Source organism: Styela clava, chromosome 7, assembly GCF_964204865.1.
Source record: "Styela clava chromosome 7, kaStyClav1.hap1.2, whole genome shotgun sequence".
NCBI lineage: Eukaryota > Metazoa > Chordata > Ascidiacea > Stolidobranchia > Styelidae > Styela > Styela clava.
The window spans coordinates 10,700,534-10,722,438 of record NC_135256.1 but is presented as its reverse complement, the minus strand read 5'-3'; the positions used below and the strand labels follow the sequence as shown (position 1 = coordinate 10,722,438).

The following is a 21,905-nucleotide window of genomic DNA, read 5'->3' as shown; positions in this document are numbered from 1 at the left end:
CAAAGTTTGCAAATAATTCAGGATTCTGCTCAGCCTTAAAATAGTCTTGCTCAGTAAAAACAATATTTGCGCAGTGTGAAATTTTCTTAGAAGGAACACTGATATAGAGCATCGCTAGTTTGAAATGATATCTTTAATGTCATGAAAAATTACTGGAAACGAACGAGTAATAGTGGTTCCATGTGCTCGGAATTTGTTACATGTTATGAATACTAATTTTAAATTTATCAATTACATGAATTTTTGTCGATTATGTTCACTTTTCGGACTCAAAGACAAATAAAATTAAAGTAAACGTAACATTAAATGAAAATGTTTGGTTTTCATAACTTGAGGTCATTTCAAACTTAAGCTATCTAACTCAGCCCAGAAAAGTAACTACAAAAACGGAAAATTTCATTTGTGTTTTTGTGAAGTAGGTTTAAACGCAGCCTCTTGGATAAAATGTAGGAGAATTACAACTCCGCTAATAGTCGAATATTGAGAAATTTGCACCGATTAAACTATTAGTAAAGCCAAATTAGCATGAGACAAGAAAGAAATCATAATACTGCAAATCACAGTATTTGCAGTATTCTAAATCGGCTTCATTCACATATTAATTCTGGTGATCACTCAGTAAACATGTGGTTCAAATTTTCATCCTATCAAAGACTGAAGAAGTTGTCAGGAGTTTACTACATTCAATTATCTACTTCAATTTGCTGTTTTTGTTAAATTGCTTTCAAAGTACTGCCCTATTCTAAATCGCGTTTTTCTGTGTTTGTTTTATCTATTTTTTGGTGGGCGTTTTAAGTTATGCCCGTCTCCCAGGTATCTCTGCATTTTGTTTTGTCCGTTTACTTTCTGTATTAATTATATAAGAGAATCAAAATAAATGATTGATTGATTGAACTATTTCCTTACAATAATAAACTTGAGAGCGTTACCGGAGCGCCTCGCATCATTTTGAAAGTAACAATTAACTATTATCTCTGAACTAACTAAATGGGTTTAATGTTGTTATGAACAATTTTCGGGCCTCCAGAAGTATGTACACCAAGATGGCGCACAACCTGAACATAGTATGTGTACCAGGCTAGGATTCAGGTTGTGCGCCATCTTGGTGCACATACTTCAGGAGCGCCCAGTTTTCACTGTTTGACGTATCTTTTCACGTTATGAATTTTGTGCCAAGCCCTAGTATGATTTGATGGAAAACATAATCGCCTTTACTATATCGTAACGTTGTTTCTTTCGAATAGAGTCAGATTTTCAGAACCAAAAATATAACCGTTTCGGTGCTTGAGATATGAAATAATCGTGGACTCCACCACGCATGTTACATTGCCACACTTTTCACCAGAATATTATCGTTATTACAGATCGCGTCGCGTGGTGGGGCAAAATCAATCATCTACATTCTACCCGAATAATTCAAATATTTCTATCGAATACCAAATATTTTTATCATAAATCAGGAGTCCAGGATGTTAGCCATCCTAGTGCTTCTGCGATTTTTTTTTTTTCAAGTACAAATCTCACACAACGGCTAAATTGGGTTTTTATATTTCTGAGAGAACTATGCGTCCACATCGGTGGTGTATGTCGAAAAAGTTTAAAACTAATGAACTATTTAAGTAGTAAATTCAAGACTAAACTTATTTTATCATGATTTTTATATTTTGCGTCGGCTTCGATATTCATCCGCATCATTTGTAAATTAACCGTTCACATTTAAAACGAACAATATTATTTTCACTCACATCGGAATGCGGATATTTATGAGGACGATATTTGACTTATAGTTTATATAGTAGGTCGGGGGAAGTCGGACCCGCTAACATATAATTTAGAATAACTTTCCTAGTAAAACCGCCAATAAAGTCGTTCCATGTGGGTTTGATGCGCCTAACTCCCAGCAAATTTGCCGCAAAACTCCATCGTTGCCATGGCAACCAATAGGAAGTTACGTACGATTTTGAGCTAAAAAACAATATGGGGGTAAGTTAGTCACTTCGTGGGTAATACAGTCACACAACAGAATAAGCCCAAAGTCGGCTCATAAGTCTTCACTCAGTGCCTAGACCTCTAAGATGCAATTTTTTTTTTTTAATTTTCATCAAATTCATTATGGTGTTCATCTTACTCCGGGAGATGAGATTACAGAGCGAGAATGTACATCATGATGAAACTACCAACTTTTATTCAAACTAAGAATTTTCAATTCCAGTAAAACACAACAATGATTGCTTTATATTACCTTAAATTAGAATGGCAAATTTAAGCAAAACACAAACATCACACCAGAAAGTAATACACATCAATTCAATATTCGGCATGATAAATGTTTCATATTAAATATCATTGAACCTTTCTAGAAAACGAATGGTGAAAAGACTAGCTGCTCTACAATAAATTCTGTTAGTTACAATCATCACATTTGAACCTCACTACAAACTTTCCATATACCCCAGCACAAATATCATGGAACCATTTTTGACAAATCTCACACTGAATCCAACCTTCCTTCTCCTCATCATCGAAAAAATTTCCCTCATAAATACCACAAATATTTTCTAATAATCCTCTTCCTACCACTTTTACTTTTTTTTTAGGCAACTTCTTCACTTGTGTGCTTTGCTTCTGATTATTGTCCTCGTGTATGCCCCATCTCAAACCTGACTGACCTGAACTATGATTTCCTGAGTTGCTGGCTTCATTAAGTGCTGGAAGTTCTTTTCTGTAATTTTTGCTAGTAAGAACCCTGGAATATGTTTCGATAGACTTCTTTCGTGGTGGCTTGTTTTTACGAGACACTTTTGGGTAAGGCTGACTATCATCAAATGATCTCTCATTAACAGGAACTTCTTCATTTACTGGTACTATACCACTTGTAGAAGGTGATGAATCCATCACAATACCAGAAACATCAGTGGTTTCAGCCGGAGCATAAGCATGCTCTGGAATCTGATCTTTGTCCAATGGATAAATGCCTGTTGCTTTGAAAATCAAAACAGCATTTTTCAGAGTACATTTTTTCATGTACGCTTCACAAAAAAGAGTTGGGAAATTGAATCCGGTCAAACCAACCCCCGGATTGTTCCTCATGTGAACTCGCACAGCTTCCTTATAATAGTCCTTCAAGGGTTTAAAATGAAGTTTATCCAAAGGTTGCAGATAATGACTTGTATGTGGGGGCAAACTGACAATTTCAATGTTGTTGTTGGCTGCAAAATCCAGCACTTCGATGCTACGCGTGTGTGAGCCATGTCCATCTAGTATTAGTACACCTTTTCAGATGATAGCTTTTTGTCAGCATTGAAATGCTGGATCCAATCCAAAAATATTTCTTTGTTCATATAGCCGGACTCACTATACTTGACAACAGTGCCAGGTGACATACCTTGCTGCAGAAGAGGATTTACCGTTTACCTTTGTATATAACCATTGGAGGAACATAATCACCTACAGCGTTTACAGCCATGACGACTGTCTGAGATAGTCCACGCTAACCACTTGTTATTTGACTCGAATACTTTGAACTTTTGAGGCCAACAATATTTTTTACTCCAGGCACTAAACTCAAACCTGTCTCGCAGGGCCGGATTTAGACCATGAGAGGCCCTAGGCTATTCCATTTGTGAGGCCCCTCAATATTTTTGAGCTCAGAATTTCTCTCTGAACAACATCACATGTCATTGCTTAGCAAAGCCCTTCAGAATTCTAAATTGGTATTAAGTACTTGTGCCGAATTGTACGGTTCACTTGTAGACTTTCTAAGTAAAATTAGAGATGAGTTTGATCAGCAAGCAAAAGCAACTTTGCCGAATATTAACTACAAAGCTGTCACTAGGAGACAAAGAAATGCACCTGATGCTTTAAGGGAACTCTCTTCAAAGGAATGGTTTGAAATAAATTTCTTTATACCTTTGCTCGACGCACTTGAATCCAATTTAAGGAGAAGAGCTAATGTGTACAGCGACATTGCAGAAATGTTTCTCTTTCATGCTAATCTGAAAGCAACTAAGGTAGAAATTGTACGAGGCGTAGAACTTTTAAAGGAAGCGTATCCAGAAGATATTGACCCGAAACTTACTGATGAACTTCCACATTTTCATTTGTACGTGAGACAAACACAAAACCATGGGCTCACCGGTACAGAGGAGCAATATTTTTCCTTGTCTCATGGAGACCTTTATGAAATTATTTGCAAGGAAAAAATTCACACTGCTTTTCCTAATGTGGAAGCAATATTAAGACTGTTTCTAAGCTTAATGGTCACTAACTGCTCAGGAGAGAGATCTTTCTCAAGGCTCAAAAGCATCAAAAATAAACTGAGATCGACAATGTCTCAAGAAAGGTTGTCTGTCCTGAGCATTGAGAGTAACAAACTTAAACAAATAAATTTTGATGAACTCTTGCATGATTTTGCTTTGACGAAAGCTAGAAAAAAATCTTTGTAGCCTAGTTTTACTCTATTTGATTGCTGTAACTATTTCTTATGTCCTTGTAAATAAATTTCACAATTATTGTAACGGTTGTTTGATCAAAGAAATTAAAAGCAGAACTGTCTTGAGTAAATTTTCATTCTTTTAATGTTACAAATATGCGTGCATTAAACTCTTCGTTCTTTTCATTCTCCCCATTCATAGATGCAAATTTTTAATTAACCCTGTTAAAACGACCTAGCACTCTGGACCAAAAATGCAACAAAAACACAAATTTTCCATTTTTTGTAAAAGGTTGTTAGCATGAAGTCTGGTATCACCCTTTTCACTTACATCGAAGTGCAAATGACTGAGAGCCCTAGTGATGGCACTGTAACTGTTCAAAATAGCTTCCGTGGCTTTCGCATGTGCATCCCACCTAGTATCTGACAAATGTTTTGGCACCTTTAATTGAGGTTGCAAAAATGATTTTAGATCTGCCCACCTCTTTGTGGAAGCTGAAAAAAGGCTGTAAATTTCATTGATAATTCCAAGACACTGCATCAAGACAGCAATCAACGGCTGAGCGGCCTACCAAATTTAAGGAGTGACCTGCGCATGGAATAAATTTTGCAAATTTATAAGCTGAATCATCTCTTCGCATATAGTTTCCTGATCCTGAATTTCCATAGCGATTGATATGAGCAAGTAAAAATGAATCAAATTTGGCTAATAGTTCTAAAAGACCAAGATAATTGCCGTTATTGGGAGATCCAAATCGTTCATTGTCCCTCCTCGTTCTGCAAGAGTACAAATAACAGCAGTGATTCTTTCCATTACATGCCTCCAATACTGCTGTTCTACTTTTATTTGCTCCTCCAGTTTTGAAGTAAGCGTATCTCCTCGCTTCCTTGTTAGGTAGGTTAACATGGCATTTGTGTGTTTTTCTGAGTTTTCATGAGCTTGGATAAGATAAGAGTTGTGCCAGTCATCAAAACCATAAGAAGCTAAAGCCGAAGAAGATGCATGATTTGGAAAGAGTTTACAAACAAAGCAATATACCCGTCCTTTTGCGGGGGAATATACAAGCCACTCTCTGCTATATATTTCACCCTTGACTTTCGTTGCATAAAACATAGCTTTTGTGCAAAACCTGGATTTCTTCTTGTACACTCGTTTGAAACTAGAAAATGGTCCACAACTGTGCTGAACTTCAGAAGGGCCTCTCTCTATCAAGTAGGCTATTTCTTCATTTAATAATTCTTTTCACAAACCGACGTCCTTTAAACTCAGTGTTCTATGTTCGGCATTATCTGCATAAGTATCTGTAATACCTTGTGATTGACTTACTTCACCAGGTTTGAATTGAAAAATTTGACTATCTCCACTACTTTCATGTGTTTCTTTTCCCCCTCTCTTTGCAGCAACTGAGTTCTGAAATAAACTTGTATTTTCATTTTCACTGGACATGGCTCTTTCCTCACTACCTGGTTGCTGTGCAACGTCCTGCATTGCTTTTACTGTAAAACTTGCTTCTGGTTGAATGCTAGCAGTTGGCTGATCAGCTTCGTCACACTGATTTTCTTGTGCTAGCGTCAAAGCACATACTTCACTGCCAGCACCTGTGGCTTCTGTCAGAGGTTGATGCAAGAAAGCAGTGATTGGTTTTATCTTCGTTACCATATCATTTTCTAATTTCTTTCTCTTGCGCTTGCTAGCTCCACTTTCAAATCTTTTACTCATAATAAATTTAGGGTTCGAAAAATTATAAAATTATTGCTTGATCTAAACGCAGGTTAGCAATACCAAGACGTCTAATAATAAGATAAGTTGATACCATCAGTAAATTTCAATTGATAAAACGTATAATTTACCCCTTAACAGTAAGCAACACAATGGCTACTAGTTATTCCAGCAACATATCAACTACCGATACTGTTTTTTGCAGAGTAGACTGCGGTATTATAACATAGAAGCTTCCAACAGAATGCTCATAATAATTACCCTTATTATGATGCAAACGACGTAATAATGGCTGTTTACAACGTGGTTGAAACCAGTTGTGTATGAAGTTTTTTACTCTGAAAAGTTTGATATATATATACTTTAGGCAGGGTTTAAACTTGTCAAGTTTTCAAAAGAATTACAAACTTCGAAACCGAATTTTGAGGCCCTTGGACGTTGAGGCCCTAGGCTTCGGCCTGACTGGCCTAGTGGTAAATCCGGCCCTGCTGTCTCGTCTACATTATAAATCCGAGAAGGCTCTCCAAACACAGAATTTTCCAGCATGGTGCTCTATAATGAATCAAAAAATTTGTTGACAATTGGTGAAAGTGACTGTGGCTTACGAATTGTGAGTAGGTCATTGTGCCTTTTGCAAAATCCACCCACCAGTCCATCCCTGCCATTTTAGTTTCCTTTGAGAATCTGTGGGGCAAATCATTGATGTTGGCAAATTCATATGCGAATATTCTGATATCATTGACAGTTGATGGGAAACCACGCATTTCAAACTCCAATATGTGGTTTAATAGGAAAAGTTCTTTTTTATCCTCCAATACAGAGCATTTGCCCAGGAGATTTGAACCCAGTCGGTTTTCGTAGCTTTCCTGACACATGACGAAAAAGAGTTGTTTGTGGCATATTGTATGCTAGTGCTATTGACTTAATTTCCCCTCAGTTTATACCTTCTTTAACTGCAGTTTCCATATTTCCTGTATTCCAACTACCTCTAGAAGTAGTTCTTTTATAATTTCTTGGCATATTTTCAAAAAAAAAGTGAATGGGGTAAGATGGAATTTTACACCAGGACTACCTGATAGTAGCCATGCCAGTGGCGGCGCGTGGTCATTTTGACAACCGGGGCAAGCTACTGCGGGACCAAGTCACCCCCATCTACGGGGACAGGATGAGCGCTGTAAGTTCTCCCATCATTTTATGAGTATAAAAACCATTCCATCGGTAACAACCAATCGGCAAAAGCGACAATTTTTAACGATAAGAAAGTGTCTTTAAAACCGGTCCAAGTCAAGGGATTAATAAATATAGACATAGTTTATTTTGAAACCTCTTTCAAAAGGAAAGGCAATATTTACCCAGATAAATACAATGACATATTAACAGAAACTTCGGGAAAGCAGACAAAACCTAAAATAAGGTTTAAAACGTTACTATGAAGAAAGGAAAGTTAATGCAAAGATAAGGACATGCGTCGCTCACTCATAGATATATATGCTGCTAGACTTCTACTGCTTGAACATATATGCAACACGCCGCGGTTTCTTGGAAGCAAAATGCTCAATAACGCGCTGATTAAAGTCATGCATCCCAGAAATAACGTCTCTGTGAATGGATAAAACAGCCAAGGAATTTAATCTATCTTGCTTCATTGTGTTTCTGAGATGCGTTTTAATACGCTTCAGCGTGCTGAATGTTCGCTCTGCGTCGGCGGAAGAAATAGGCGTCGTCAAAATGATGTCCAGAAATTTTGCAGACGCCGCAAAGGTAGTTGTTACTAGAGTGGTATATATGAGGAACCCATAGAGCGCGCAAGTTGATGTGATGTTCAAAAAAGTTTGGTTGGTGTATATACATCGCAATTCATTTTCCAATTTACCCACGTTTATCATGGGGTAAAATTTGGAGACAGTAGCCAACAAATGGATGGGAAATTGACGTGCAAATTTTGAAAAAATTTTGGGGTTCATCAAAGAGAACGCGCGGCAAGGTGTTCAGTGCGCAGACGATCGCCTATTTGATTCACCAGAATGTCACAGCATTCCTTTGCAGACAAAATCAAACGCTGCGTTGTTTGCCCGCGGCGTAAAGAAGCACTCCATGTGTCGTCGTATTTTATTGTTTCCCGGATACGAGATACAGCATCGCAGAAGTCTGAAATACAACTGCACAGACGCTCCATCCATATAATACATTCACGTGATAGAATATTGTGGAGAAAAAATGAAAACTCACCTTCTTCTAGCAGACGCTTTAGACCTGCCGCCTCCCTCACAGAGCGTTCGTCCCAAATCGGAGAGCTCTGAATGCCATTGAAACACTCAATGAGCTCAGACCTAATTTCGGACACGCCCTGCACCACGCGTGATTGGAAGTTCCAACGTGTTGGTGCACAAGCTGGGAGACGGCGGCTACATATCTGGCGAAGGAGGTCAGAGCGCTTTGGCGAAACGGAAAAAAATGAAGAAAACCACGAAACATTTGCAAAAAATATACGGACGAGAGGGGTATCAAGACACATATTTTTAATAACGAGGTTAAAATGGTGTGCATAACAATGTAAAAAATGCGCATGAGGAAAATCTTCTTTTATATAAACTTGAACACCATGTTTCGACCCACTCATGACTGCCGCGCCGTCATAAGTTTGAGCTATCAATTTTGACTTCGCGTTGTAAGGCTGTAACACTTCTTTCAGTACAGCCGATATCCCGCAAGCCGTGCGATCAACGATTGGTACAAAGCTGTGAAATCTCTCGGTAGTTTTACCATCTTTCACAAACCGAAAAATCACAGCCAGTTAGGAAACGCACGTGATGTCAGTTGTCTCGTCAGACTGAATGGAAAGGAACTGGCAATTCTCAATTTCCAGAGCCAAATGTTGTGAATAAATTTTATACATTGAGTCGAGCAAATCATTTTGGATATCCTTAGATGTCCTTTCGAAACAGTTGCGGCATCAAGATGATCTCTCAATACTGTATCTAGGGATGCGGTGTATTCCACCATATCCAAAAATACCCCTCTATTAGAAGAGCCAGCCCGTTCATCGTGCCCACGGGGGGACAGCTCGTGACAACCAATGAACTTCAAGACATCTATCAATCGACCGAGAACATGGCGGTTTTTCTCGACGTTTCGGTTGTGCCGACGAATAGAAACCGCGCGTCCTTCATCCAACTGTGCTGCAATATTAACATTTCCGAATGTTCGGTATTTTACTGCATTGTCCAGATGCTCCATAGAAGATTGATGATCCCTGGCACGCTCGGAAAGATGTTTAAGATCTCTAAAACCAAATTTAATATATCTAAAACAAAATCTTCATAAATATTTTTTGTAAATTTACAATACATGAAAATATGTGAAACAAACTCAGGTTCTCCATTACATAATACACACATTTCATTCCCTGCTATTCTTCCAATTTCTGGCTTTTGTTTTCAATGGCAAGATATCCCAGAGTAATTAATCAGTATTTTTAATAAGTAAACGAATAGCTCGCAGAGCCATGTGATTCATATGGAGCACGGAGCTATGATTGAGAGAGGCCGTGGTTCGCCATATATTTAGGCCTTCTTTTCGGTTTTCTTCTCCCCTTGGATAAATATGTAAATCCCATGTTATATCAATTAATAAATACATAATAACCGCACTCCTCTCGGCGACTGGTTCATATTCTGTTCTGTAGATACGTTTTCTGTCTAATAGATATGCATTCCCAATAAGCATATGCTCATAGTTGTATGCTTTCAGCGTGCCATACTTCGAAACCCAAAAACAAATATGTATTTAAGAATTAAAGACCTCAATACGGCCAATTTCGCACCCGACTCGGCTGAAGCAAGGGATTTTGGCAGCGAGCAATGCGTTTTCTTAATATGCAACGAACCATTTAGCTGGACGACGTAAAAAATGCAGGGAACAATGCCACAATGAGCAAATCTTTGCAAGTTTCCACTCATTGTATATATGCTCATTGAAGCAACCAACGAGCGAGAAGGAATGCGTGAATATGTCAACACGTTGTTGTAAGAAACGTCGGCATTGTGTCGTCATAATTTCGGGGCTAGCCCCGATCGGCTCCGATGATTTAGTAAAAGAAACAGAAAACAAACGCGGCGAGTGGAAGATAAAAGAGAGAATACAATATACAATGAGCAACCGGGGCAAAATCGGCGTCGCCCCGTCGACGTTCGGCGAAGGCTTTGCGAGCGAAAAATGAACCATGTCGGGAGAATATGGCTAGTGTAGACAGTCTGTGCAACCGATATTGAGGTATTTTTCGAATATTTTTTATTATACCGATTATTATTATATTATTATTATTATATTATTATACCCCGGTTGGCCCTATTGACGCGCCGCCACTGAGCCATGGTATAGATATGGCAATGAGAGTGCATTTATCATTGTATCATGACATACTGAATTTTCAAGAGAATGGCAAAATCGAGCGGTTATTGTGACGTAACAATTTATCGACAAGGCAGCGTGTTTCTTGGTTGACGACCCAAGTTCGCCCCTGCCCCAAATTAGGCAAAGTGTCCGCATCTGTCACAAGGTGAGAATGCCCATGTTATGCATAATGTTTTTCAACCTAATTATTTAAACTTTGGCGTTTTGGGCGCTCTGTGTTGAATTTTTTGTAGCTTACAGGAGCTGAGTTCAAATTAATGATATTGTCGGAATTATATTCATGTCAAAACGTCATGTGCCATATTCGCCGAAATGTAACTTAATAAATAACTTGCAACCGTTTACTGTGCGTAACAGATTGCAGCTATGTCTTCATGTACAGGCTGTAAGAATTGAAGGTAAGTTCCAATGTGGAATGACGTGCTATTTTCGAAAAGATGGCTGATCAATTCGAATATTCTATGTTAGCAATGCCCCAGGTGATGTATCTATCTATTTAAATGTTCACTTGCACTGGAATACATTTGGAATCATGATGTAAACATTTCACATATTAACAATTTTGTTGTTTACAAGGCAGTTTTAGTTACGATGAATACAAATTTCGTATAAGACGTAGCAACTCAGCTGCCGTTGGGCCTTCAGCAGCGGTTCTAGATTTGCAACTGTAATCGGAAATTTCACTGAAAAAATAAAATCAGCTGTAAATAATTCGGAAGAAAAAATTGCTTGATGTTCGTAAAAAATTTTCTAACTAGGTCTCGTCATAAATTTGCTTGAATTTTTCCCGAAAATTGATGTGAGAACAAAATACTCAGATATAAGACCTCAATTAAATTGGAATTTTTTTTAAATTAGCGGCTGTTTATGAACGGCACCAAAATGAAATCAATTTTAACACTCAAAATGTTTGATTTCAACCATGATCCGAGCGTTTTCGCAACGAGTTGTAGTGTAACAGCGAATTGGTTTTTGCGTCGTTATGGTTTTCACCGTAGGCCAGTAAAATAACAGTTGCAACTGACCACAAAAGCGGTCATTCAAAAAACACAGTACAGCCAAAATACTCCCTAAATATAAAAGTGAACTGTTTCCAGTCAACTGTCGATTGTTTTGTAAGCTGGAGGCTACACTGTCAGTATTTCAGTTTATTGTTGATTTACAATGTATAAAAATCGTTTTTAATCTGTCGCGAGTTTGCTAAAACAAAATTTATGGTGTTTTTTTTTCGTTTTAGGTTTTAGTTTTGATATTTTATAATATCGCATTTCAATCAATAAAGTTGAGTAGCGGATCCACCTCTTTATTAATTAATGTGTTTTTATCATCTCGTCGCCTATAATTATAATAAACCAACTTGTTTTCCACACTGAACTCACAATTTCGCACGAGAACAAATAAGTAATTATAGTCGTATTCGTGGAACAAAATTTTTAGTGAAATGCAAAATCGCGCACGTTATTAGCAACTTTTTCAGTCTTTCAAATATATCAAAAGGAAAGGAATTCGAACCAGAATTTTGTGCAAAAACTGCTGCTCCAGACAGCCTCGATTATTTATTTTTTCCTTTGGGGGGCTCGCGGAATTTCCACTCAACTTAAGGGCTTATTGAATAGGGAAGCGCTTATATTTCTAAGTTCTAGTAGTTTTAAGTTGAATGTGTGTGCCAAACTTCATGTATTCCACTTTGATATGTAATAATAAATTCGCGTGCCTCTAGTGCGGAAGAACATGCTATTAAACATTGAAAAATGCAAACTTTAACCCTTTTTCGGTATACGTAATAGGGATGTGTTCAATAAGTGAACGTGTGAATAAGTGAACGTGTGTGCCAAACTTCCTGTATTCCACATTGATATGAAATAATAAGATCGCGTGCCTATTGTGCGAAAGGACACGCTATTATTAATCTTTGAAATTGCAAAATTTTACCCTTTTTCTGTATACGTAATTTTGATAAATGAAGGCATGTTCGATTGGGGAGTACCGCTAATTAGGTTCGAGATATGTAACCAACTTCATATATTTAACTTAGGTATGAAATAATGAAATCGCGTGCCTATTGTGCGGAAGGACACGGTAATATTCCTAGAAAATTGCAAAATTTAAACCCATTTCTGGTATACGTAATTTCAATAAATAGGACCCCAAATTCTAAATTCTAGCGGGCTCAGGTTTGAGTTGATTTACAAACTTTTCCTATTCCACCCACTTTGTTTTTTTGAAGAATAAAATACAAGAAGCTTTCTGCATATCTCAAATCTCCGACAAAACCTAAACACCCAAGTCAGGGTGGTCCAAGGTTGATGGCCTCGCGGGCCACACTATTATTTTTGCTGTGTTCGCGGGCCACCGGAGTGTAACTGATAAATAACTGCAGATTGATTGAATACCGAATTTCACCAAATTTGAGGTACAGGAGGGTAATTACTAAATTTTCTGACCTATAGGCAGCATTTTTTGTAATACTGTTTGGACTGATTGCTAAAAACCACCCAGCAAGAATTATATTGTTTGGCCATAATGTTAATATTAGGGCTGGGCATTTCGAATCGAATAGTAAATTATTCGAATCGATTCAGACTGGAATTTCGAATCGCCGCCATCTTGTTTTTATCTTTCCGCTAATGGTCGAAGTGAATTCCCCAATTTTTTTTTTATTGAATTCATATTTTTTTAACGAAATTCTAACATATGACTATTTTCTGTAGTGAGTTATTGATAAAACGTGTTTGTTATTCTGTGTGAACGCTCAGTAATCTATCTGAGTGATTTATTCTATGTCTTCAGTAATTCATTTGTTGAGAGAACCAATTACTATGATAAAGTCGCTTATAATTTTATATTTTCAAGTATTCGAGATTCGATTCGAAAAAATTATTCGATTCGATTCTGAAATTACAAGGTATTCGAAAATGCCCAGCCCTAGTTAATATTTAGTTATCAGGCATAGCCAACCTAGGCTAATAGATTCCTCATTCGATTTTCAGTTATTTATGAAGCCTATTTTGCTATCATATATCCCCACCCAAAAGATAGGAAAGGAAGCAAGTTAACAATTTCGACAAGCCAAGCACTTTATTCAACTCCGCTGCTTGCCTCAGCTAGCCATAACACTAGTCAATTCAGTGACATCAGTGATGTAACAATATGTCAAAATATTTTTCTGTTTATTTTTTTGTTCGATTTTTGTTTACCCTCCCGCAATGGCGATGCGGGCCATAGATAATGAAGCCTGTTTGGACCACCCTGACCTAGGTACAGCAGGGATGCCACAGCAATCACATCCAATGTTATCCAGAACTTCCCGACAATCAATCTTCACAAACGGCTCACATACAATGTCATCCACAATTTTTTATAGCAATCAATCTCCAGAAGGTTACGCTGGTTTGAAGCTAGTCGCCAACACCATGCTACACTAACCAAGTCACAGGCATCATCATCTAATAATTGGTTGAGATATAAATTTCTTATTTATCACAGATGCTGTAAGATGGCTTAATCATGATGCAATTTTCCAATCAATGTATACAGCGTATAGTTTACCAGTTATTGGTACGAGATGCCTGGACAATCCAGAGATGGGACTCTCAACATTCATTCAAGACGCAGTAAATTTAGAAGTGAACATTTTTAACGAAATGTAGCTAGTTTCATGTAAGAAATTTAATTAGAAGAATCACAGTAAAAATGATTGAAAAACGATATTAGATATTTAGTAAATAAATCATAAAAAATCTTATCTGTAGGATCCATTGAAAAACAAAATTTTCATATCAAGTATCAAGACACCACACATCCATGAGCTAACAAAAAACAACGTTCAATTTTAATATTCTTCAGCTTCCAGTGTATCTATCATATAGACTAGGTCTGTTTTCTCTAAGATAAATGAGATATATAAAGTAAAATAACACAAAGCTTATCAGAATAGTCAACCGGATCGACTTCCATCGAAGTGATAATGACGAAATTGCATAAAATTGTGGAGCACAAAATTAGAAAACACCAACTTTAAAGCAAATAATCATGTTAGATGTTATGTTAAATGTTTTTGTATTATACAACATAGGGAGATTCAAAAATACTGATGGCATGGGGAACCTTTTCCTATTACATTAATATACAAAGAATTGTAAGCTGTGATGTTGAACCATTGCTTTGAATTAATTAGCAAAATTGAAAAGGCGAGGTGGTGAATTATACCAAAAATCATTTTATCAACTTCCTGTAATAACAGGGATGTCTTCGTTCTCAGAATGTACATCTGTAGCATCATCCATGAAACCATTCACATGAGGTGTCTCCTTTAACTGGACTTTACCAGAGTCATTATCTCCACTGCCATTCTCATCAGGAGATTCGTCAGCATGATCTTCATCTTCTTTTGCACTTGTGGGTGAAGTGGAACCATTTAAAGATAAAGGTTCTGATGTAGGTTTCATTTGCCAACTTGGAATAATTGGCTTTGTTAATGGTTGTGCTGGGAACTGACTCCTGATTAAAAAGATTAATGCTGTGAACGTTTTTTAAATATTATTATATGGAACGTTTCTTCTAAAGTTTCTCTTTGGCTTCACATACAAAAATGTAACCGCCGTGATACATTGCTACAATCTTTCCCCAAATTTATTTTAAATTGCTAAACTGCGTTTCCATCATGCTGTAACTTGTTCAATTATACAACTTGTTTAGGTCTTTTGACAATGCATTACTGAGAAAAATCATTTTTGATTTTTTTTAATTTTCAAACTTTTCACCAACATAGGAACTATGAGCACTCCGAGTCACAAAAAATTGACATTTACCTGCTCAAAAGTAATCCTTTGATCGACGTTATTTCTGCTTTTAATTCTCCGATTGCTGAATTAGATACAGTTCCATATCCCGATTCAGCCTGCTAGATAATTTAAATATGCCTAAGTAAATTGAAGTGTCAAATAAAATCCACTCTTGTACATATCTGTTACAATACCATGTCATATTCTTTAAAGAAAAAAATTTATCTCCAAATTCCATAGTTTCATTCTATAGTTTTTACTACTTCAAGTGTATACAAATAAGAAATATACTAGTTAGTACTAACTCTGAAAGATGTTAAATTTGCAGCCACTTGACCAAGTTTTGCATTTTGAGTTCCAAGATGATCTTGCATTTCATTCATAGAACTTCGGATTTCCTAAATAAAAAATTTTTCTTATTCCACAAATCAGCAAAAAGCACAATTTCTATGAATTATCACAATGGTTTTTTGAAGTTTCAAATACACAGAAAGGTAAAGGCATTTAAATGTTAACAGATGAAGTAGATTTTTGTTCGTGTCGGGGTTAGAAAATGATGCACTGATTGTATACAATATGATTTTAGGATGTAAAACCACAATAAAATGATAGAAATGATTTCAAACAACAAATAATTAAAACCACAACAACGTTTATCCATCGGATTAATGTTAGGAGGAATTTACTTTATTTACAGTACTCCATGACAAACGAGGTCTGAAACAAATGGATTTTCTCTACAGCTTTCCCTCAGTCGATATTTTTGTTTCGTTTCGAGAAACACTGAAGTATCATTTAAACCAAGGGAATTTTTGAAGGGTACGATAATAATACATCCAAGAACCCAGGCGCAGATGTTGAGAGTTTGAAAATAAAGTATTTTACAAATAAAGAGTTTTATATAAAATATTTTAGAATGGAAGTATTTAACAAAAAGTTTATATACGGTAAACCTACCATTGCACATCACCCATGAATGCATTTATGGTATACCTGCATATTTTGTGTTAATTCCTCCTGAACATTTTTCAAACCTTCTTCCATCTTTTCAAGTTTTTCTTCTTGTAATTTAGCAGATTTCAGGAAAATTGGTTCAATAAATCGCTGAAATAGAAAGAGAAAAGATTAAAGTTAGTAAATAGTTAAATTGAATATGAAATGACATGGATATAACTTCGAAAATGTTGATTGATGGGAAAGATAATTAATTCTTCTCTTGACTATAAACTTTGTCAATGACAATTTATCAGTACATAGATACAAATAGAACTTGGAAAACTGGTAATTCTGCTGTATTTCAGCTATCGAGTCAACATAAAAATCTGTTACAAATCTCAATAACACCAGAAAATCACTGAGTTATAATTACGATAAGAATCATGTGATACAATCAGTAAATCAAACAACAATACAGTAGAAGTGAAAATTATACGAAAAATTCACAACCTTATACAAATAGTATAGTCCATAAACAACACCTCCAACTATGACTGCGATAGCAGAATATTGCCGAATTCGGGTCCAAGCAGAAACTGAAAGAAAAACAATATATAAAGTATTGATCTCAAAATCAAAAAGTATTTATAATTCAATAATTAGGAAGGAATTAAGATAAAATGATAAATCTAAAAAATTACTATCTACTACTATCAACAATCTAAAGGTAACAAAAACTAATATGATGGATTAAAAATATTAAAAACTTCTGTTACCAATCTAGGTTGATTATGTCGCAAGGTATTTACATTTTACCTATGAGAACATGAAATTGCTGTCAATAAAATTAAAAAGAATGTGTGACGAATAATGTTTTCTGTATCTTTAGGAACAGAATTGGACATGAATTTAGAATTCAGATAGGCCTATCTAAAATTATATTTGAAATAAAAAATATTCAAACATTGAGTGAATGTTATAATGTTTTCTGTGTCTAAAAATAATATGAACAAATAAATATTTCAAATAATTGGATTACAGCAACAAGTGTGTGACACCTTACTGGTATTTATGAATTTCTATATATAAATTGTAAACCTGGCGGCATAGCGATTTGTTCGGAATTTGACAACGGCACTGATACATGATGATCAGAGGAAGAATTTGATCTTGAGACTGCAATTTCTATTTCTTTATCCGTTAATCCTAAAAAGAATTTAAATATATTACTGTATTAGAAGACCCGAAGACAGCCACCATATCCTGATAACGTTGATCCTAAAAATAATTGCAATATAATAAAAGACATGAAGACAGCCACCATATCCTGACATCACAGTTATTTTGTTTTCAGATGCACAAACTTTTACGGTTGAGGAAGCCCCAACCTACAGATCTGACCAGCGATTATTCCAAAACATTGCCAACACCCATTGTGCTGTTGTGCAGAAAAATTAAGATGTAGCCTAGCCTAGTTATTATATTATTAAAATAAATTATTGATTTCTGCATCCCTTAGTTTTTAACTCACCTTTCTTTAAAAGAAACTGTTTCTTTTGCTCCAGCGGGCTTTGACTCACTTTGGTGCTCTGAAGAAATTTTACAGCTGTGGATATTAAAGATTCGCGTGGCGGTGCCGGTGGTAACTCTGGTATATTCTCCGGCAAAGAGCTCATTTCGGGCATTTTTCCAACATGGATAATCAGACTCACTACTAAACGCTGGACAGCACAGGCGCAAACTCTGGCAGTTGCGGCAAACTTCTGATACGAAACGAAATGAAAAATTTATGATGGCGTTTTTGTTTTGATCAAATATTGTTCGACCTTTGACCTTCAAAAGTGCATGAATAAATCAAATACTGTACTGTACTTCTTTACTTTGTTGATAATAAAATATTAATAAAATATAATAATAAAATATTAATAATATATTAATAAAAACAAAATATGTTAGACTAGGCTAAAAGTATATGCCCATACTTCTTATTTGTCCACCTAGTTCGGTACCGCTACGTAACATCACCAGGCAGGTTAAAAACGACCTGCAAAAACAACAACAGGTACCATTATGACGCAACAATACAAAGTAAGCACACGTGTGGGGACCACAAAATATGGGCTAGAGATGTACCCATGTATCGGTATTGGCAATATCGGCTATTTTTCCGGTATCAGTCAAATATCGATATTTCCGATATATTCACCTTTTTGATATGATCCAGAATGTTTTAAAAGATATGTTAAAATATTACTTTTTAATTTATTTTTCGCCCGGAGAGATCGTGAACTATGAGCCATGCATGTCTCGACTCCCGCGAGTGGTAACGGTAATAGAATTCACCTGTTTTTAAATATTTACTAGCAGAAATAGCTCATCTAATCATCTATGCGCGGCGGTGTGTCTCAACGGGCTAAGCGTTAGGAATACGCTCGCCACCGCACCTCTAATTACTCTCGAATCCCATGCAGGGATGGTTATGTGCGAGAGGATTGCTGGACTCCTCGCCGTCGTTGGGTGGTTCACGTAACCGCTGGTCGGTTACGGCTTCCTCCACCACCAAGTCCATGCTTCCGAAAACAAACAATATACCTAATCTCATACCCGACCTGGAATGGTAACCGGACGAGAGGCCGTGGTTCGCCATATGGATAAGCCGTCTTATCGGCTTTCCTCTCCCCGGGATAAATATGTAAATCCTAATTTGGCTATTTTCGCTGCCAAATTTTTATATTGACATTTTTAATGCATATTAATTATGGGGGGAATATATATATATCAATACGGCACAGAGAAGAGAGCAACTAAGCGCCCAGTTTTAAATCATACAGTGGAATCGAAGTCCTTTTTTACAGCACAGGGTCTTTTTGGCGCGGTAATAAATTCTGACTGTTTATCGTCAAGCGCGAGTGTCATTCAGTCCATCGACATCGTTAAGCTAAATTCCGACGCAATTATCTCTCTACACAGGTATCAAATATTGTGATTATATTAATTTTAATTTTGTTTGAATACACAATTTATTTATAGATTTATTGATGTGGCCGCCTAGTATTATATATACGTATTATAGGTACTTCTAGTCGGCGCTGATTGATATTCTTTCATTTTGGCTGTAATTTATTGCCGCGACAATCACAATTATACACGAAAAATGATATTCGAGGTTCGCGATATTAATATTAAATTAGAATTGGACATCCCGGCATATGAGTTTTCTAATTGAACACCGAGTTTACTAGCGTCAGTGTACAATGCATCCGAATCAATTAATGCATCTGGATACCAAACATCGATTTCTCATGTGATATATATATCTCTTTTTCAATCTGAAATAATGTGTACTATGAATAACGCTCAGAGACAATAGTTTTAACCCGTCTGCCCTACACAGCACACTTAATTAAGGTAATAATTACATAGTATCGGAATATCGGCCTTTTTGTAATATCGGCGTATCGGTATCGGCGATTTTAGTTGGTATCGGTATCGGCGACAAAAGTGGTATCGGTACATTTCTAGTACGGGCGCGGTAAATCCATTAACACTAAGTCCAGTTGAACTGTTACAATTTCAGTCAAAAAAGTTTGGTCACCAGGGACTAGTCATATTTTGTACTTTTTATGGTATTCAATTAGACTTAGTATATACTATAGTAGAGATGCACGAGCCTAGGACGTAGTATTTATAGAATATATATGAAATTTTCAGGAAATTTTTCATCTTTAAATGGCAGTAGTTTTACATAATCATAGCGTAGTTTTGTGAATAAAAGGTGCGGAGCCTTTTTAAACATGGCAAAAATTTTTAGAAGAGGCATATGTCTTATAATTTTATTTATCAAAAACAAAATTATAAAGTACAGAATTAGGAGATTTTTAAATATAAAAAATATGAAAACCGATATCCATTTACTTAAATAACACGTTTTCCTCTTTCACACGTTTTAGATTAATCATTTTAAAACGTATGGGAGAGATTTCTTGCTATCGACCAGGAAAAAACAAATTTGCGTTATTGACAAGGTCTTATTTTAAGGGGAAGGCTTATATTAAAATCATTCTTAAAATTCAGGCTAGGTCTTATTTTCGGGGGAACACGGTAGCGATACGACCCTTCAAGGTCACATATTTGCCCAGACGATGTTGCCATATTGTTACGTTTATCGCATTTTTGAAACTTGGCTTTACTAAAGTAAATATCAAGCCGAAATGTGTTGTTTGCGAGAAATTTTTAGGTTGATTAAACGCAGAGCTTGAAGCAGGGATGTCCAATTCGTTTTCGATTGAAAATATTTTACAATTAATATCGTATATTTTAATTTAGTCGAAATAGTTTGTGCGGTCTCGGCAATTGCGTAAATCTAAAAGCAAATTGGGTCGTAATTAATCGTTCTTTAAATCAGCGCCGACTCGAAAAATAAAACACTATTTCCGGTCTTAATTCACCATCATTAGCAGATTGGCTGAAATTTGGGGATCGGGTCCACTCATTTGATTATGGCGATGAACGCGTAATTTGCGTTTTTTGAATCGACGAATCGTTTCGTGAGCAAAATTTAAGCCCGTGGTAGCTGCCCTGCCAGACGCCCAGCAACTACCTGTCATCTCGTTGTCTCGCTTGTTTCCCGCGCTTACGTACTATGTGTCTCAATCAGTTTCAGTTGCTAGCGAAATTCAGTAAGAAGAAACAAAACAATGAAAAACAGAAAAGCAAAATAAAAATTCTACTATTAAATTCAAATTTTGAATTTCATGTGTATGATCACTCACCTAAAATTATTGAATCAATTCATACACGCTCACACACAACCACAGGACTATAATAAAGTTACAAAAAAGAGAGAAGCATTAGATAAATTATATGGTAAACAAAAGAAATAAATAAATACGAAAAAAAGAAATTATAATAAAAGATAGGAATTGTGATAAAAAATAAGAATTGTTTTTTACACCATTTTATTAATTTTATAAAAAATTCCAATCCAAGAGTGAACAGTATTTAATATAAAGACAAAACAAGATTACGCCAAGCTGAATATAAATGGAGTCAAATGCCAAATTGCCCAACCAAAGTTGAGTGCATGGAGAGGTGGACTAAACCGCTTCATTCACCAATGAAATGCCAAAATATTGCCAAATTGTAGTCCAGGGTACATCAGTTATTAAATGCTACCGGTAAAAAAATCTAAATTTGAATTATAGGTATCGTTAAACGTCAATTCCTTCCTATTTTTCGAACTGAACCGGATATTTGGACAGAGAATATGCGCATGAACTCTCGATGACAATATGGTCAATGAAGACAGCTGGGATATCTTTGAATGTAAGCGTATGCAGTAAAATCGGAAAAGGCAAAGTTACAAAAATATGGTAACCCTACTTATGGGGCCTATATTTTTTATTAATTATGATTGATAGAAAGTCATATACGATATTGTATAAACATTTGGATGCATCGTCAAAAAGGTATTACAGGAAAAATTCAAAGTGTCTGTAATCAGTTCTTGAGAATGACTTTTGATAGGGGCCGGAGAGATGGTGTTGCGGATTTGTTCAAAAGTGAAAAACTACTACGTGTTGAAGATTTACTAATACTAGAGATTTGCACATTGACGTGT

At 36.2% G+C, this 21,905-nt stretch overlaps 2 protein-coding genes across 3 annotated transcripts; one reads left to right on the top strand and one right to left on the bottom strand.

Annotated features, from left to right (window-relative positions):
• Positions 1-3,674: 3,674 nt before the first annotated feature.
• Positions 3,675-4,445, top strand: LOC144425104 (uncharacterized). The gene has a single exon (XM_078114412.1). The coding sequence runs from the start codon at positions 3,675-3,677 to the stop codon at positions 4,443-4,445; it is 771 nt and encodes a 256-aa protein (XP_077970538.1).
• A 9,774-nt stretch (positions 4,446-14,219) lies between these two features.
• On the bottom strand, positions 14,220-18,147 carry LOC120328543 (peroxisomal membrane protein PEX14-like). 2 transcript variants are annotated; one of them, XM_039395061.2, is made up of 7 exons: positions 17,817-18,147; positions 17,384-17,491; positions 16,796-16,881; positions 16,343-16,453; positions 15,655-15,747; positions 15,377-15,465; positions 14,220-15,065 (listed from the first exon to the last, which is right to left on the bottom strand). In XM_039395061.2, the coding sequence occupies exons 1-7, from the start codon at positions 17,968-17,970 to the stop codon at positions 14,789-14,791; spliced, it is 918 nt and encodes a 305-aa protein (XP_039250995.2). In that variant the 5' UTR covers positions 17,971-18,147; the 3' UTR covers positions 14,220-14,788. The 2 variants fall into 2 exon arrangements, with proteins under 2 accessions (XP_039250995.2, XP_039250994.2); XM_039395060.2 differs by having other exon boundaries at positions 15,377-15,468; positions 17,817-18,136.
• Between the last annotated feature and the right edge of the window lie 3,758 nt (positions 18,148-21,905).

Bases quoted from the DNA above. Each gene is read 5' to 3' on its own strand.
- LOC120328543 (XM_039395060.2), bottom strand. From the start codon at position 17,970: ATGCCCGAAATGAGCTCTTTGCCGGAGAATATACCAGAGTTACCACCG. The intron at 16,882-17,383 runs GTTTACAATTTA...TTTTTCTTTCAG, and splicing joins ACAAATCGCTATGCCGCCAG to TTTCTGCTTGGACCCGAATT. The intron at 15,066-15,376 runs GTAAATGTCAAT...CTTTTTAATCAG, and splicing joins AAAGGATTACTTTTGAGCAG to GAGTCAGTTCCCAGCACAAC.
- LOC144425104 (XM_078114412.1), top strand. From the start codon at position 3,675: ATGTCATTGCTTAGCAAAGCCCTTCAGAATTCTAAATTGGTATTAAGT.